Here is a 19,596-nt window from a genome sequence, read left to right as displayed (position 1 = left end):
TGACCCTGAATGAGATGGGGGAATTGAGAGACTATATTGATAAAAACCTGGCCAGGGGGTTCATCCAGCCTGCAAAATCCCGAGAAACAACTCCTGTGCTATTCAAGGAGAAAAAGGATAGGTTTGCTGAGATTATGTGTGGATTTCTGGGGGATAAGCAGCATGTACATGGAGAATATGTACCTGCTCTCCCTCATGAAAGACATGTTGGGATACTTAGCCAAAGGAAAGGTGTTCACCATTGACTATAAGGGAGGCATACTATCAAGTAAGAATTAAAGAAGGCAACAAATGGAAGATCATGTTTAACTGCCCATTAGGATGCTACCAATTTAGGGTGATGTCTTTTGGACTACAGAGAACCCGTCGTGTTCATGCAACTAATAAATAAAGTGTTGCATGAGCACCTATACAATGGGATTCTAGTGTATCTTAATAACATTCTCATCTATTCCGAAATGATGGAGGAACATGTGAAACTAGTACTTCAAGTAGTGAGTAAACTTCTGAACGCCAAGCTGTACACTAACCTGTCAAAATGAGAGTTCCATAAGACCAGTCTAGACTATTTAGGCTATTGAATGTCTTGTGAAGGGGTGGAGATGGACCCAGGAAAAGTAAAAGCCATTTTAGAGTGGCAAGACCCATGGACTCATAAACAGTTGCTAAGTTTTCTGGGCTTCGCCAATTTCTGTAGACAATTCATCCCCTCCTTTGTGAAAATCACCTTGCTGATCACAGAGCACAGATCGGGGTGGAGGGGGAAAACATTCCCAACAGCCTACAAAAATAAATCTTACAATGAAACCATGATGCTAAACAAGCCAGCCACTTCGGGTTCTTAAAGAATTTATACATCTGACCGAGCAGCAGTTCTGGTGTCCATGGATGAAAAAGGACATCAAGATCTATGTAAAAAGCTGCATTGTGTATGCTTCCATGAAGCAGTGACCAGGGAAGACTCTAGGATTATTACAGGAAGTAGCTGAGCCAACCCGGCCTTGGGAAGAAATAGCTATGGACTTCATAGTAGAATTCCCATAAAGTGGGGGAAACACTGTAATCTGACTTGTAGTTGATTTGTTTTCTAAACAAACTCAGTTTGTTTGACTGCCTGAGTCTCCCATCATCCCAGAGGCTGGGCAAGATATTCCTGCAGCACATCTATCGACAGCACGGAGTGCCAAACACATCATCTTGAACTGAGAAATCCAGTTTACAGCAAAGTTCTGGCGTGAATTCACAAGACCGATAGGGTTGTCATAGGGACTCAGTTCTGCATTCCATCCAAGTATGAATGGGGCCACAGAATGACCTAACACCATGGTGGAGTGACACCTACCTTGCTATGTCAACTATTGGGCAGAACCTTGCTATGTCTTGCTATTGGGCAGAACTACTGCCATTTGCTGAGGTGGCATACAATAATGCTATGCATAGTAGCACTGGTGTCACCCCTTCCAAGATAGCTACCAGTGTGGAATCTGTACCTATGCCATAGTATCCCTCGGACCCCACCTCTTCAGTAACCCTAATGGAGCAGGTGGATTCTCTCCAAAGTGCGTGGAGTAATGTAAAGAAGGTCCTAGCTAAAGCAAGGAAGAGTCAGAAACAGCAAGCTGATAAGAAACAAACTGCCCAAGGGGAATTCCACATGGGAGATAAAATGTACCTGTCCATGAAATACTTAAAGCTGAAATAGCCTTGCAGAAAACTAGGTCTAAAATACATAGGGCCTTTCCCTATTGTAAAGATTATCAACTCAGTCACAGTAGAATTGAAACTGCCCAAAATATAGGGTAGGATGTACCCAGTGTTCATTGCAGTTTGCTAAAACCGGCCCAGGAATCTAAATTAAGGCCAATTGGAAAGGATGTCCTAGGATCAATTATAGTGGGAGGTGAAAAACACTACGAAATAAAGTGAATCTTAAATTCTAGGCATTATAAAGGAAAACTACAATATTTAGTGCAATGGAAAGGCTATTACGGCAGATTGTTTAATAGGCAGGTTCCATGCAAAATACCCTCAAAAGTCAGGGGGCCACCAGGAAGGAGTTTATAAGTTATAATGACATATGTTTACTATTTTCCAGGTATCACCTATGTTTTATGGAGGGTCCACCTTTCAAGCTTGAAGCATGCTTATGCTGTTGCAACAATTATCACTTCTCAACTTGCCCAAGAACCACGGGGGAGGGAAGGGTGAGATGGAATGCAGGCTCCAGACTTCCAGAAAATGAGCCATGAGAGCCAAGGACACTTCAGTAGGTGTTTACCAAGACCAGAGACTTTTTCTCATAACAATACAGTGACATTCAATTGGACAAAGTGACCTGCACTAATGGGGGAGGGGGAATCTATACTGTCATTATGCAAGTTTGTGCAGAAATTAGGTAGAGCTGGTTTTGACTTCATCAGTGCCAAAATGATGTACTCAATAAAGTTTTGCATTCAGAGATTGGAAGATCTCGATCATGCTTGCTTTGGTTGGGGTTTGTCAGTTGGAATGTTGACATCTAGATTTCAGATGACCTCAGGGCAACAACCTAATATACACATGCAACATGCAATTCAGGATAAAAGCCTAAAGCAGGAACAGCTCAATCTGCATATCTAAATATCAAAGCCTGCTTTGTCATTATATGCATGTATATCTCTACTCTAGGTAGACCCCTAACAATGTGGACTATTGTTAATCACTGTACATGGCTGAATGAATAAAATCAGATCAAGAAAATTATTCTAATACCTGAAAGAAAGATATGAAAATTAGGACATGATATGCCTATGTCCCTGAGCAAATCTGCATGGCCTTGGAGGTCCAGTGGATATCATTTCTTGGGTATGTTTGGTGTCCTCCATTGAATATCACTTCTTGAGTATAGTTCCCAGCTTTTGAGTTTTTTAATCTCAAGCATTGAGCAAAGCTAATATATCGATATATTGGAAAATCTTTCTTGGAAACTCCTTTTTTTGGAGGTGGGGGAATGATTTATCTAAGCTTGGATCTGGCACTCCATTCATGTCTCCTGTGATAATTATTCCCTCTGCAATTCAATTTGATGAAGGTTTTTTTTTCTTTCTTTTTCTTTTTCTTTTCTTTTATGTACACTGAGAGCATATGCACCAAAACAAATTCCTTGTGTGTCCAATCACACTTGGCCAATAAATTCTAATCTAATCTAATCTTTAAAAAAAATTCCTATCTGGGAGGGCTGTTCATACAATGGTCCATACTTTTATTCATAGCTTAAATGGGCCTCTGGTGGCGCAACAGGCTAATGCAGCCTATTATTAACAGCAACTGCTTGCAATATTGCAGGTTCAAGTCCCACCAGGCCCAAGGTTGACTCAGCCTTCCATCCTTTATAAGGTAGGTAAAATGAGGACCCAGATTGTTGGGGGGCAATAAGTTGACTTTGTATATAGTATACAAATGGATGAAGACTATTGCTTGACATAGTGTAAGCCGCCCTGAGTCTTCGGAGATCTAAATGTCAGGATTGAAATTCCTTCTTTGTCTTGTTCTGGTACTTCCCCAGAAAGTGATTTAAGATAAATTGCTATTCCACTTTTTTTGACTTTCTCAATGATATATATTCCTGGTCTAGTTTCCATAAATTAGCATGCTTCTGTTTTATAAGTGTTTTTGTAGGCAAGGAAAATTGGTTTTAAATGTTTTACTAAAATTTTGCTTTTGTTTATGAGGCAAGTGAGATCAATGTTGTCTTCTCCATTTTGGTTTTATTTTTAATACCGTAGCTGTACCAGATTTTTCCTTTTCATCTCTAGCACCCTTCTTAGTAGTAGGACGTTTCATGAGTCCAGTGAAGTTAATTTTACATCTAAAAAGCCTGTTTAATTATTCTGATTTTTAATTTTCAAGAAGACTTTCACAACAAATTGAATTTTCCATCTCTGTTTGATTTGCTTGAGCTATGAGAAGAACAAGTATTTCCCCTTTTTCTTAGCACTGTAGGAGAGTCATCTTATAATATTTGAGTTTAGTTGCCTTCTATACTATATTTAGTGTGTCAATCTGCCACTTCAGATTCACCTGGTGCTGTTAACTTGTCATCCCAAAGTTCTGAATACTGTAGCTAAAAATCGGTTAACAATTTCAGACAGTGATTAGAAAACGGAGCATGTGGACCCAGAATACTTTGAAGGAGCAGACTGTGGCTTGAGCAAGACAGCTATTTCCTCATCTCCCAGAGCTCTAAGAAACTGCTGTCTTGCAGTCTCCTTGTGAGGAGCAATTATATGGAGCCCTTGTGATTGATCTCAAGTCTTCTCCTTGTCTGGAGGAAGAGATTTACGAAGAGCCATTCCCCCCACTGGCTTTTCTTTCTGTTGTGATCATTGGATCTGCTTTTAGAAGAGCCATTTTCAGTTCATAATTCTTTGCCTGAACTCTGGAACAGCTGTATTTTGCACTCCTCTATTTTTCCACTTTATTTGGAATTTCAAACTGGAGGAAAGGATTGCACCTAAGGAAACTGGAACACATCTCTAGAATTCAAGAGTCTAGCAAAAGTTGATTCTGAAATTTGATTTTGAAATCAAAAATTCTACTTCAGCTTTAATTGCAATAATACAAGAGCAACCAATAGATTTAAACTTAATGTCAACCGCTTTAATCTAGATTGCAGAAAATATGACTTCTGTAACAGAATCATCAGTGCTTGGAATACTTTACCCGACTCTGTGGTCTCTTCCCATAATTCTAAAAGCTTTATCCAAAAACTTTCTACCATTGACCTCACCCCATTCCTAAGAGGACCATAAGGGGTGTGCATAAGCACACAAACGTGCCTACCATTCCTGTCCTATTGTTTTTCTTTTCTTTTTCCTATATATATATATATATATATATGCTTATACCTCCTAATATTTACTCATATATATGTTTATATACTATATAATCTTTTTGTATGATACTTATATATATTGTTGTGACAAAATAAAATAAATAAATAAATAAAATTGACAAGCTTCTTGAGAGAAGCCAAAACCACAAAGTGACCCACAGAAGTATTAAATTTGGACCAAGAAGAGGTTAGAGGGGGGAAAAGCAAGGCTTGTTTGGAAACATGTGGTAATGCTGGGCTCCCCAAAACTTGTCCTCTTGCTTACCACCATCCTCATTTTCTCGCTGGGCCTGCTCAATAGCAGCTCGGATGCAGAGTTCACGTGCACGAAGTCCTGCTGAACTGCTCCCATCTGAGATGGCTTCCAGGACTATCGAGTCAATGGACAAGCAAGCTGCACTGTAGTGTTTGGCCAGGAATACAGCAGCACTAGTCTTCCCTGGGGGAATGGAAGATACAGAAGTTCACAAACACAAACACATCTGGATTCTCTTGCCACCAGTCATTTACATCTTGGCTGTATGTTATTAATGTATTTAATCACATGGTTACTTTAAAATGATGAATCTTAGAAGGTAACAATGTATAAAAAGCAAAACACAATATAAAACTATAAGTAATGTTTAATCCTGGTCTAATCCCCCTTTGTCTAGGTATTGATTGCTGGTACGGTGTTGTTCTTGTCTTTTGTTTTCTTTTTAGCTTTTTCATGGTCTTTTGAGTGGTGTGTGAATGCTGTTTATCACTACATACCTGTTGATGGCTGATTTGGCTGAGTGCCAAGTTTCCAAGACTGGCAGGCGTGCCTCCATTCAGAACCCCAAAAAACAACAATAACCCAACTCCATGTTTATAGAGAACTTTTACTGAGTTTGAAATGATAGCAATAAAAGAAAAGAAAGATCTGAGCCAAAAGGCGCGAAAGTTACATATTGAAAGTTTCCTCAAATCCCTCCCCCAAAGGACCCAGGCTGAATGTCCAATCCCTATCCCATATGGTGTCATGTGGGGCACATCTTCAGGTGTTTTCATCCATCTAGTATTCCAGGACGATGGAACTTGATTGGGTATAAACAACTGCATTCAGCTGTGGAGTAGATCATCCCTCTCTTTTTGTTCACACGGGCCATCTTCACTCACTTCCCCACCCAAATGCCAATTTTCCTGTCAGCCTCGGACTGCCAGACAGTCCAGGGCCATCATTTGGGCGGGGGAGGAGTGGACACACGCATACAGCATGGTGGAGCCACCACCCAAGAGACCCGCATCACTTCACTCCATCATCCACAGGCTGCCGCCTGGCTAGGGACCCCCGGACTTTGACTGGCTGACCACTCCTGCATCCATAGAACTACCACCTGGCTAGCGGAACCTTGGCTGTACCCAGCTCAGTGAAAAACAGCTGTTCATCAGATTGGGAAAACAGCTGCTCGTCAGAGCATGGACAGCAGCAGGAACCTGGGCAGGATAAACCAGGATGGGCAGCTAGAGGCAGGGCCGGACTGCGGAGGCCATCTAAGCATTACCCAAAATAAATGCTTTCCTTACCCAAAAGAAAGTTCAAGTCCTTGCCCTTCACTCACATGTCCACCACATGAACCAATCAGGTACCCTCCTTAACAGAAGATACCTCCTCAGTCTTCTCAGCACAACTGCAAGTCACAACACCCTTGACTTTCTAGAAAGAATTTTAACTACATATCCTCTTCACTCTATACAATCCCTGCTCCCATTTTCCCACAGTAGAACGTGTGGCAGGCCTGAAGACTGAAGCCTCAAAGGTAGAAAGATGGCTTCCAGGTCTGACAGGCTACCCCCACTCAGAAAAGACACGTCTCCTGGAAAGAGAATAATACAGGAGGTTAATCATGTTCCTAACCACCTGCCCCGGCTTATCAGGGTATTTATCGTAGAATTGTTTGACTAGCTTATCTGCTTTCACATTCCAACTTTTGACCAGTGTAGCTTCAGACAAAGGATACCCTTTCCAGTGTATTAAATATTGTAATTGACCCAGGGGTGAAATGCTACTGGTTTGGTGCAGATTGCCTTAACCGGTAGTGAAAATGCTACTGGTTCATCCGAACCAGTAGTAAAAAAATGCTTTAAAAAGTAAAAAAAAAAAAAGTTCTGACGATCGCAAGGCACAGCTGATTGTCTGAACTTTTTTTTTTACTTTTTTAAAGCATTTTTTACTACCAGTTCGGGCAATAGGTAGTAAAAATTGCTTTTAAAAAGTTTTTAAAAAGGTTCTGACAATCAGCTGTGACAATCAGCTGTGCCGCACAATCGTCAGAACATTTTTTTTACTTTTCGAAGCATTTTTTTACTACCTATTGCCGAACCGGTATTTTTGTGTAAACTGTGATAGTTTGTTTTTGAGCTCTCTGTAACTGTGATGTTCCTGCTTGTTGAAGGGGTCATTTTTTGTGAAGTCCAGCTGCTTTTGCATTATGTGTGAGTCAGTTGCGTAGCTTTTGTGTTATTTTTGGGTAAAGTGTGATAGTTGGTTTTCTCGGTCACATGACCACCAAGCCACGCCCACCAAGCCACGCCCACAGAACCTGTAGGGAAAATTTTTGAATTTCACCACTGAATTGACCTCTATATAGTCTAGAATCTAAAATCTTCTTGACTTCATAATGAGTTTCTCCTTGTACAACTTTGGGAGCAGGAATTGGTTGGGTTTGAGTTCTTAAAACTGGATCCAACTGTGGGTTTCAGAAAGCTACAGTGAAATACAGGGTGCATTTTCCCTAGGATGTGGGGGAAGCTAAGCTGAACTGTCACTGGGTTAATTATTTTTATTATTGGGAAAGAACGTAGGAATTTTGGTCCTAATTTCTTGAGGCAGCCTCAACTGTATGTATTTGGTTTTCTTTCTTTACTTGGGCTCAGGCAGGAGACCTGGTTTGCGGGATGGGAGTTGGATACAAGTATTCCAAGGCCCAAGGCCCATGCTGACCACACTGGTAGTGTTTGACAGTGTCTGACGGTGTGGGAGGGGGCTACTCGGGCTTCTTCATCTGGATCTGGCATCCGAACGGTCTCCTGGCTGGTTTATCTGCAGCTGGTTTCCTGTGAGGGTGAAGCTCCAGGTGCAGAATGATGGCAGTGTTGTACCACAACTGTATCCAGTCCAGTACTCCTCTAATGTCGCAGGTTTGCCTGAGGTCTGGGTCCAGGGCCTCTTTGAAGGGGTGCACCATTAGGCACTCTGGCCAGTCTCGTAATTTCTCGGCCAGCCTCCGAAACACCCATATTAATTCTTTTGCAGGTCTGCCAGCTTACTTCAGTGCTTTAATTTGGGTTTCAACTTCCACTTGCTGGGCAACAATGTTGAATCTGATCGGCATCTGTTGGATGAATTCATCAGCATCTTCTAGCTCAGGGGTTTCCTCATCGTGAAGCTCTGCTATCCATTCCGCCACCTCTCCTCATGCCACCCACGATGGTGGAAATCAATTCCTGATCAGATGTGGGCTCAGATGTAGTTGAGGAAATATACCAACTTCCCAGAAGTCCCATCAAATGTCACCCAAAAATGTGAGGGAGGAAAGGCTGGTGGGACTGACAGCTGGGCTGGCATGGGTGGCTTGCCAGGCACTTGCTGCTGGACCAGGACCTGCTGTGGAACCACTGGCACCTGTTGTTGAGCCTGGACCTGCTGAGGGACCATGGCTTGAAGTTTCAGATGTGGCTGCAGCTGGACAGGAACTTGCTGTGGCGCAACAGCTGGCTGCTGGAAGGGACCAAACTGTTGGAATGGCATCGGCTGCTGGATCGGGGCCAGTGTCCACTGGCATTGCACTCATCTTTGCCCCAGGTAGAAAGCCTACCCAGAAGGGATTTGGCTTGCTGGTGGTAACCCAAACCCAGGTTGGTGCTGTGGGGCAGGCAGACTCCAAAATCCCTGTGAAGGCCCTGCATTCCGTTGCTGGGCTGGCTCAGTAGGGTTGGTTGCCGGGTCGCTTGTGCCTCGAGGTGGAGGGAGCCCCCAGCCAGGCTGGGCTGGGCTGAGGCATAAGGCTGGGAGTCGAGCCACTTGGTGCCGAATGGTAAGAGGCTGACACTCCAGTCCACTGCGCTGCAACTCCCTGGCTCGGACAGGTGGATGTTGGCCCCCCCCCCCCCCCCCCCGTATTCAGCCCATGATGGAGAACACGCCACTTCTGTGCCAGGCCACCCATCTTTGGGTCCCTGAAGGGCAGGTTGTGCTCTGCTGTTGCTGCTGCCATTGGCACCATATATAGGGAAGTGCCCTAGGAACGTTGAGAGTAGTTTCCTACTAGGTACTTTGAGCTTAAGATATTTCATGGAGAGGTACACTTGCTCTTCTACTTTAAATGGGGCCTGGGGCCTACGTTTCCTATCTGCTTGAATTTTATAGGCCTCTGCCAATTTTTGCAAGGCCTCCTCCACACTCACTGCATGCTTGCCAGCCAGTCACTCAGGGCTATGTCTGCAGGAATCTCTTAAGACACTTGGGTATTGAAGGACAATGGCCAATACAACAGGGAATTTGCAACTTCCCTCTTCATGCTAGCGGCTCCTTCTTTCTTCGCTGTCCCTGCAGGACAGCTATGGTCCATAATGGACCCCCATACGATGGGATCTTCGGCACTCACCCCGGAGCTCTTGGGGTTCGCGTCCATCTCATTGCGATGCTGGTCATGCCTCCCTGTTGCTGGCTTTTCTTATGCAGGACACTGGAACGTAACACTTTCCCCCCTTCCCGTTACTTTGGCAACCGATAGCAAGCAAGCATCAAAGAGGCTGACAAAGAATTTCCTATCCTTTTTCAATTCAGCATGGTTTAGGACAGTGATGGCTAACCTTTTTCTCTTTGCATGCCAAAATTGTCTCTCCCAGCTCCAGAGGCACTCCGGAAGCCAGAAACGGGCTCATTTTCGGATTTCTCGTATTTCTGATAGGCCCATTTTTCACCCTCCCCAGGCTCTGGAGGCCCTCTGGAGGCCCTCTGGAGGCCCTCTGGAGGCCCTCTGGAGGCCCTCTGGAGGCCCTCTGGAGGCCCTCTGGAGGCCCTCTGGAGGCCAGAAACAGGCCCGTATTTGAACTTCCAGTACTTCAGGTAGGCCCATTTTTCACTCTCCCCAGGCTCCATAGGCTTTCCTCTAGCCTCTGGGAAGGTGAAAACAGCTTCCCCCAGGCCCTGGAGACCCTCCAGAGGCCAGAAATGGGCTCATTTCTGGACTTCCAGTAGGCCTATTTTTCGCCCTCCCAGAACCTCCATGCGGGGCCTGCACTTACCTGGCATCCAAAACGGGCTGCATGGAGACTCCTGGGAGGGGCGGGGTGGGGTGGGAGGAGCCAGCCAGTCCTTGCAACTACCAGTTCGGTAAACCAGATGTAAAATTAGCATTGAATTTGCCCGAACCAGTTCGAACCAGCGACCCCCCGCCTCTTGTTTTTGGGCCTAGTAGGCCTCCCTGCAGCCTACTAGGCCCAAAAACAGGTTGTTATATTTTCCTCATCAGCTGCCACAGGGTTGAACTGAAGATACCTTCAGTCTACAAAGGCCACATAAAGTTTGTCCCACAGATGTGTGTAATATCTTTCAGTTTGATGTTAAGAGGTAGTGATAGAGTTGAACAACTCTACAAAGCTGTCTTGCTCTATTGTATCATTGTTGTGAATCAGTCAATTAATTTACCGTAAAAATGTCTAATTCAGTAGGTGCAGGGGCAGTTAGACATTATACCATAACACAATCTTAAACCAGCATGCATTTAATATTTTATATGGGGTGAACAGAACATTCCTTTTCAAGACTTAGGAAACCACTTACCTGTAAGGGGAGCTCCATGAATTATAATAGCAATACCCCTACGATTTCTGGCAGCGCGTCCTTCTGGAGAGATATCGATGCCAAGATGGCGAGCAATGGCTTTAGAAACAGGATTGTTGTCTAGTTCTCCAACCGCTTCCTTATGCTTGTTGAGGCTTTGTTGACTCCCTACTGGGGGAAAAAATGGCATTTTGGTTAACCAAGTAGCAACACCCATGTCAAACATTCCTGAGTGGCTTCTGAGGATATTGGTTTGGCATGAACTGGGAGTTTCTATGGAAACTCCCTCCCTAAGAAGGCACTGAGGAGGCCAGTAAGATGAACCAGCAGCACCCACTCAAGAAGTAACTGCATCCCCAGCTGACTTGATCTGTCAACTTTCAGCTGCCCTTTTGACCAGGTACGGAAAATGGGGAATATCCATCATTTGAGTTTGAGATTAGGACAGGAGAGAATAGAAGAAAGAGAAGCCACATTTAACAGAATCTGCAATATTGTACCCAGTGCTGGTCCTACATTTACACAAATCTAAAAGGGGCCTCTAAGAATGTATTCTTATTATTTGCATAATATGTACAGATGCCGAATAAATGTTTCTTTTGCTTCATAACATTCATCCAGTACCTTGCATTTTCTTTCTCTGTGCTGTTCTGGTTGGCCCTTCTCTAAGTTCCTAACCACCACTAGACTAAAGAAGAAGAGGGACCTATTTTCAAACTGCTTCTTCTACAGCAGTGCTCCTCTAGCATCCATCTGTAGATTTTAGAACTATCTATTTAGTTCCCCAATTTTTCAACTTCCATCTTATGAATGGGGGAAGCTTGACAAACTGTTTGGGATGCATGGGGTTCTTTGGATGAAGCAAAGATTTAAAAGAATTCTAAACTGCATAGGAAATGGGAAATCCGACCCAAGTAAATTAAGATCTCCAACCATGATTAGACTAATTACATGAAGTAAACTGTCTGTGTCTTCCTGGAGCCTCTTTCTGTGATCCTTGAAAAATCGTGGGTGGCAGATATAACTCCAGAGGACTTGAGAAGGGTGCCTGTTATTCCTATCTCCAAAGGGGAAAAGAAACAGCCTGAGTAACTACAGGTCAGGCAGCTTAACTCTGAGAGTGAAAAAAAATTCTGGAATAGAGTAGAGAGCAATTGATTTGTGAACATTTAAAAAGGAATGCATTATTTGATGGGAACCTGCATACTTTATCAATAATTAATCATATCAGATAACAGATAACCTAATCTACATTTTTCATAGGTGTTCAGTTTAGTTGATCATAATAGTGTAATATAGCATGCCTTGATTGATTTTCCCACAAGATTCTAATAGAGAAGATGGCAAAATATGGACCGAACTATGTTATCATTAGATGGATACAGAGCTGGTTAAAAATTTATACTCAGCAAATATACATCCTAAACCTTTGTCACGTTGGAAGAAGTGTTGAGTGGAAAATAGCAGAGCCATGAGATGCTCAACATAAATATAAACGATTTACATGAGGATTATAGAATATAATTACCCAACTGGGGAAATAGCCATGAATATAGTGGACAATAGCAAGATTCAAGAGGACCAGAATAAGGAGGAATTACCACAATGAATTTCAAGAGGAAAAACACAAAGTGCCATATTTGGGTAAGAAAAATAAAATGGATGAATCTAGAATCAGAGGAATCATATTAGATATAGTTTTATATATAAGAAGAATCTGAGTATTTTGACTGAACATGATACAACAATGTAATGTAGTTGCATAAAAACAAACGCATTCTAAATGAACACAAAGTTAATAGTGTCCAAATCAGTAGGAGTCATAGTTCTGTGACTAGTCTGACATTTTTGAAAGAGCATTAATTGGACTTCTGGTGATGCTGTCAGGGTGGTGCAAAGGGAAAAGAATGAGCTCCGTTCTTTGACTCTGTTTATTTTGTGCTTGGGGACACTTCAAAGGTGTGTTGATCTTGGAAAGCCACACGAAACAGAGGGGAAGCCTGGGGGTCAGCGAGGTGGTGTGCAACCACCCGCTGGAATGAGGGAAACCCTCTTTAACTCGGCGCAAATGTGTCCTGTCATCTCATTTTGACATGGTGGACCCGAGGCCATGACAGTGCACAAAAGAATTGGAAGAGAAAATTTAATCAGCAGACTCTGCCCATTTCTACTGGTAAGAAACTCCCATATGTGTAGCAATTGGAACTGTCAAAGTGAGTAAAAGTAAAATATTTGGCAAAACACAAGAGAGCTCTGGCAGAAAACCAGCGGTGATTTAAAGAGATGAGCTGTGACTAATCGAAAGTAACTGCCGAGAGAGGAATTGAAAGAAAAAGAAAGAAAGATCAAAAGCAGACTGTAAAAAGGAGAGTGAGAATGGGTGAGTGTAAGATAATGGAGGAAGGAAAGGAGGAATGGAGGAAGAGAAAGAGAAGGGGCATGCATAAGAGCACAAAAGTGCCTACCGTTCCTGTCCTATTGTTCTCTTTATTATATCTAATTAATATAGCTATGCATATCCTTTACACACACAGCTCCGCTGTGTTAATGGCGGGCGATTTCAGTCCGCCCGTTCTTTGTGATTCTGTGAGAGCTGTTTAGACAGTGCTAATCTTCTGTCAACAGCTCGTAAATCTCTGCCCTCGGGCAAAGAGGGGGAGATGAGCATTTGAACTGAAGTTTGAGCCCCCAAGAAAAGCCCCAGAATGATTTCTGGTGGTTTGATGGGAACGCTCCTTCGATAGTTCAAAAAAAGCTCCAGAGTCCAGAACGCCTCTGCAAAAGCAGAGCAAAACGCAGCGTCCATCTCCGTGACTGAAGAGGATTACTGATAAATTGTCAACACGGAAAGAATCGAAAGCAGGAGGGCTGGCATTTGTTTGTAAGATGATTTTAACTCCCTGACAGAGAAGTTATTTGAAGAGTGGAGATGAAGAAAGATGGCGTTTGTGTTTTGAAAGTGAAAGCTAAGGAAATGCTGATTACAATTGCTGGTGTGGAACCTCTAAGAAGAAAATAACAAGATTTTTTTCTAAATGGAATTTTTTTTAAAAAATCTATTTCTTTTTATTATCTTTTTTACAGTGTTTAAGAAGAAAAATTTATTGGGTTTTTTTTCTTCTTCTTCTTCTTCTTCTTCTTCTTCTTCTTCTTCTTCTTGATATTACTTAGTTTAATAATGGCTTTTAAGCAAAGAGATTTAACCACTTCTAAATTATTGGAAATATCTTCACTTCAGGTACGGAAATTGAGAGAGGATATTAAAGAAAGTCTAAGGAATTTTTTTCAGGAGCTTATGGAGGCTCATCTTTCAGAAATAGATCAAAATTTAATGAAATGGAGAAAGAAATACTGGATTTTAAAGATTTGGTGGAAGAGCAGAGTAAGGAGATGAAAAAATTAAAGGAATCAATTACTCCATTATTGTTATCTAGTACACAGACAGAAGAAAGACTGAATGAATTTAACCAAATTAATTTAGATTTGCAAAGGAAAATAGATGAAGTTCAAATTAATTTGAATTTAGAAAATAAAATAGATGATATTCAGGTTAAGGCTGATAAGGCAGAGGAAGAAAGGGTTATATTACAATATAAATTAATGGAATATGCTATAAGGGTAAGGGTTTAAGAGAATCTAAAGAGGAAAATTTGAAAGAGATTTTTATTCAGGCCTTTGCCCAGATAGAGGGAATGGAACCAGAAGATTTTGAAGTTAATATTGAAAAATTTTATCGTGTTAATTCCTGGTGGGCAAGGCAGAAGTGTTTACCGAGAGATGTGGTTATTTATTTTACAAATAAGAGGATTAGGTATGGAATTTTGCAAGCATTTTATAAAAATAAATTTCAAATATTAGGACAAGATATAATAATGATGAAGGAAATTCCTCCTAAAATGTTAAGAAAGAGAAAAGAATTTGCCTTTCTGGTGGATGAGCTTAAGAAACATCAGATATATTTTAGATGGGAGGTTCCAGCAGGTTTAACACTGAATTATAAAGGAAGAAAGTATTTTCTCAATACAATTTGTAAAGCACGAGATTTTTATACTAATGTATTAAAGATTGGGAATTCTTTGTTAACAGATGTTAAGTTGAATGGTGAATAGATGGTTGAAAATGTGTAAGATAGAAGAAGGGGAGGGAGAATGTTTAATTTTATTATATATGATTATGGTTAATTTTTGTAAATGATTTATTGTGGATATAAATGTGTAATTTTAGGGGTACTATATGATATATTAAAGGTATAAAGGAATAGGAAGATGGAATATTGTTTAATTTTGGAGGATAGATAGTAAAATTTAGGAACTTGGATTAAATATTATATTTAAGAGATGGATGTAATGTTAATTAGAATGTAATTGTTATAATAGATATATTTTGGATGTTATAGGTGTAATTTTAACAATGTTATTTGACATAAGTAAGGTAAAGTGAAGATTTTAATTATTACAATTGACACTTTGGATATTTGTAATATTATTTGTTGTATATATAAATGTTAAAGATGTGAAAAGATGGACTATTGCTTACCCCTGAAGGTTGGACAGAAAAATTAAAGAAACTAAGTTGGAAATATGAACTATTTTTGAGAGACTGCTAAGGGAAGAAAGACATTTTAGAAGAAACCTTGGTGAATATTGGAAGATGGAACGTTGTTTTGATATTGATTGATGAAGGTTGGATATTGAAAACTACGTACTTTATTCAAGAATAAACACTAACTCAATTGGAAACTTTGAGAATTCTAGGAGTGGAATGGTCTGATATATAATGGAGTGGAAGAAAGTATCTTCTTTGTCTTTGGAAGGAGTGGAGGTTTTAAGGAACGACTATGGATTATGATTTGTGCTAGATTTTAATTTTGTTGTTAGTTTTATACCCTGTACTCGGTTCTCGGAAGTCCTGGGGGTGGGGGAGGAAGGGAAGGGAGGGAGGGTAGAAAATGGATTGATAGTTAATGTACAAAGATGATTGAAGATGTATAATTAATGTAAGATCGGACCTGCCTGGTTACTACTTTAGAATGAAGGGAAAGAAGGAGTAGAAGAGAGAAGGAGGAAAGAGAAGAGGAGGAGGAGGAAAGGAAGGAAGGAAGAGGGGAAGAGGGAGAAGAAAGGAGTAGGGAGGAAAGAGGAGAGGATGTAGATAAGAGAGGGGGAGGATGGTTATGGAAAGTAGAAGAAGGTAAAGAAGGAGAGTAAAAGGAAAAGGAAGGGGGTGGTGACCGGGCAAACCCGATTAATTGTATATGAGGGTACATTAAATATGTTATTGGATATGTTATTGGATAAGAATGTCAAAATAAAACTTTAAAAAAAAAAAAAAAAGAATTGGAAGAGAAAATTTAATCAGCAGACTCTGCCCATTTCTACTGGTAAGAAACTCCCATATGTGTAGCGATTGGAACTGTCAAAGTGAGTAAAAGTAAAATATTTGGCAAAACACAAGAGAGCTCTGGCAGAAAACCAGCGGTGATTTAAAGAGATGAGCTGTGACTAATCGAAAGTAACTGCCGAGAGAGGAATTGAAAGAAAAAGAAAGAAAGATCAAAAGCAGACTGTAAAAAGGAGAGTGAGAATGGGTGAGTGTAAGATAATGGAGGAAGGAAAGGAGGAATGGAGGAAGAGAAAGAGAAGGGGCATGCATAAGAGCACAAAAGTGCCTACCGTTCCTGTCCTATTGTTCTCTTTATTATATCTAATTAATATAGCTATGCATATCCTTTACACACACACATACACACACACACACACACACACACACACACACATATATATTTCATGATATGTTTTTTTTTTAAGTATGACAATGTTTATGTATACTGTTGTGACAAAATTAAATTAAAAAAAAAAAAGAGAAAAGATGAACCTATATTTTGAAAATTGATAAGAAAAAGGGTGGCTTGTGAAAGACAATCTAAGACAGAAGGAGAATGGGCGACCAGGGAAAATATGAGAGCTAAGCAGAGAAGTCTGGAGAGGAGCAGAGGATTATACGGAGTTGTGAATAAATAAACTGAGAATGGTGTTTGGCGGAGGAGAACGGGGATATATAACAAAAAAGTGAAAACGAGTGGTTGAAATGACCCGGACTTTAATAGCGGATATAAAGTTAAAGATGCTTGAAAGGGACAATGAGAAGACAGTGAGAGGGCAGCGAGGAGAGAAAAAGAGAGAGAAACTGTAAAGACTGAGAAATCCGGACATAACAGAGCATCAGGAAACTTGGAAAAACCAAAAAGTTAAAATAGAGGACTTGTTTCAAGAGGAATAGCAAATCGATTGTTATATTGTTACATTATAGTCTGTGATTAGCATTCTGGTAATATGATATTTCCTGAATAGAGACATCATGACATTGTTTTTGCAATCTTTGTAGTAAGGTCATATTTACAAATACATAGTGAGATACTGATATAGATAGTAATTTATGGTTAGTCAGATTGTGTTGAAGGTATTACATTCAATATAGAATTACTTATAATTAATACTTATTAGAAATTAGGGATATTTACTATAATTATCTTAGCTTAATTTAATTTAATCAACTAAATCAATTTAATTGGTAACTATAGCAGAACTATTTGGAGTGATTTATAACTATATCATATTGTATTGGACGCTCTTATAATTGATTTATAGATATAAACTTTCAGGTAATAATAATAATAATAATAATAATAATAATAATAATAATAATAATAATAATAATAATAATAATAATAATAATAATAATAATAATAATAATAATTTAATTTGTATACCGCCCTTCTCCTGAAGGACTCAGGGCGGTGAACAGGCAGATAAAATAAAAACGATACATTTCAATAAAAACAATATTTAAAAAACTTATTCCAATAGCCTAAATTTAAAATACAATACAAAATATAAAATAAACCCCAATAAAATCCATATTTAGGTAGGTAACTAGTGATAATAGGAACAGAAATCTAGAGCCTAGAATAAACAAAATGTGAAAGAAGTAAACATTACAATATTGATAGGTAAAGAGGAAAGATATTTGAAAATTTAAAAGTAACATATAGGGGGTCAAACTAAAATTAGACATAAGAAAAAAACATAAATATAGGAAAATTAATTTGAGGGATAAAAGAAAATATTAGTAGTGATAAAAACAGTGGATGGTAATCTGGGAAAAGATTTATAAAATTTTGGGAGAAGAAAGTAAAATGGCCTCTCTATCAACTCAGAGAACAATAGAAGGAATGCTGCCCACAGAAAAATCAAGCTCCAATTTGACTTCTCAATTGATGCAGTCTACTCTTGTAATGATACAGGAAACCATGATGAAACCAGGAGATGATGACAAAAAACCATGGAGAATTGAAATCTGACATACACAATTTAGACAATAAAGTGGATTCAATTCAAGAGGTGATACAAAGAAATGAACAAAAAATTAGATCTGTGGAAATAAAAACTGAACAAACTGAAAAAAAAAACAACCTAGAACAGATAGACCAAAAAATGATGGCGGCAAATAAAGATTTGGAAAGTTCATTAATACATCTTGAAATGGACCGAGCCTCCTTTTATCTGAGGTTCCAAAATGTGGCGGAAACAAAAGATGATCTAGAAAAGGTAATGGTGGGGCTGATTGCGGAAGCCCTGCAGAGAGATAAAAAAGAGATTATAATTGAAATGGATGAAGTGTATAGAGTCCAAACTAATTATGCAAAGCGCCACCATCCACCCAAGGAAGTACACATCAGGTTTGTACGTAAGAAAGTTCGAGACATTATCTATAGAATTACAAGAGACAAACCAATGATGTACCATGAAAAAGAGATCATAACATTGAAGCAAGTCCCAAGGCGGATTTGAGAACAAAGGAAGGATTATTGGTTTTTAGCATCTCTACTGAATAGAAGGAAAATATTATTTCAGTGGATCATTCCAGAGGGAATATTGATAACCTGGCAGGCCAAAAGAATTAAAATTGACAATTTAGATAAAGCCCAAGAACTAGTGGCGGGATTCAAGTAATTTAACAATGACTACTACTGCACTAATGATTTCTTCCAAAAACCAGTTTGCCAAACTGCTTGGAAAGTTAACAACCAGTTCTTCGGAAGTAGTGCGAACTGGCTGAATCCCACCACTGCTAAGAACTATATGACCAACTGATGGGGATGGAGGAAGATTCTAGTAGTAAAGAGAGATTGGAAACATCCAGTTTAGAAGAACAGAGACAAGAATCTGGGGATGAAGATGTGGAAGAAAGAAGCAAGATAAAGAAGGGGAACCAAGATGAAACCAGGAGATGATGACAAAAACCATGGAGAATTGAAATCTGACATACACAATTTAGACAATAAAGTGGATTCAATTCAAGAGGTGATACAAAGAAATGAACAAAAATTAGATCTGTGGAAATAAAAACTGAACAAACTGAAAAAAAAACAACCTAGAATGGATAGTCAAGACTAGAATGGATAGTCAAGACTAGAATGGATAGTCAAGATAAGAATGGATAGTCAAGATAAGAATGGATAGTCAAGACTAGAATGGATAGTCAAGACTAGAATGGATAGTCAAGACTAGAATGGATAGTCAAGATAAGAATGGATAGTCAAGACTAGAATGGATAGTCAAGACTAGAATGGATAGTCAAGACTAGAATGGATAGTCAAGACTAGAATGGATAGTCAAGACTAGAATGGATAGTCAAGATAAGAATGGATAGTCAAGATAAGAATGGATAGTCAAGACTAGAATGGATAGTCAAGACTAGAATGGATAGTCAAGACTAGAATGGATAGTCAAGATAAGAATGGATAGTCAAGATAAGAATGGATAGTCAAGACTAGAATGGATAGTCAAGACTAGAATGGATAGTCAAGACTAGAATGGATAGTCAAGACTAGAATGGATAGTCAAGATAAGAA

The 19,596-nt window shown here is 39.9% G+C and overlaps 1 protein-coding gene across 1 annotated transcript in view; it reads right to left on the bottom strand.

Annotated features, from left to right (window-relative positions):
- Positions 1–5,061: 5,061 nt before the first annotated feature.
- The window catches only part of LOC131184314 (hydrocephalus-inducing protein homolog), an 88,363-nt gene continuing 73,828 nt past the window's right edge, over positions 5,062–19,596 (bottom strand). Inside the window, exons 18-19 of the mRNA XM_058155452.1 lie at positions 10,683–10,853; positions 5,062–5,312 (exon numbers count right to left, since the gene is read on the bottom strand). Coding sequence (XP_058011435.1) covers positions 5,062–5,312; positions 10,683–10,853 — 422 coding nt within the window. The remainder of the gene's footprint in view (positions 5,313–10,682; positions 10,854–19,596) is intronic.

Source organism: Ahaetulla prasina, chromosome 12 (genome assembly GCF_028640845.1).
Source record: "Ahaetulla prasina isolate Xishuangbanna chromosome 12, ASM2864084v1, whole genome shotgun sequence".
In the NCBI taxonomy this organism is placed as follows: domain Eukaryota; kingdom Metazoa; phylum Chordata; class Lepidosauria; order Squamata; family Colubridae; genus Ahaetulla; species Ahaetulla prasina.
This window is presented reverse-complemented; position numbering and strand designations above follow the sequence as displayed.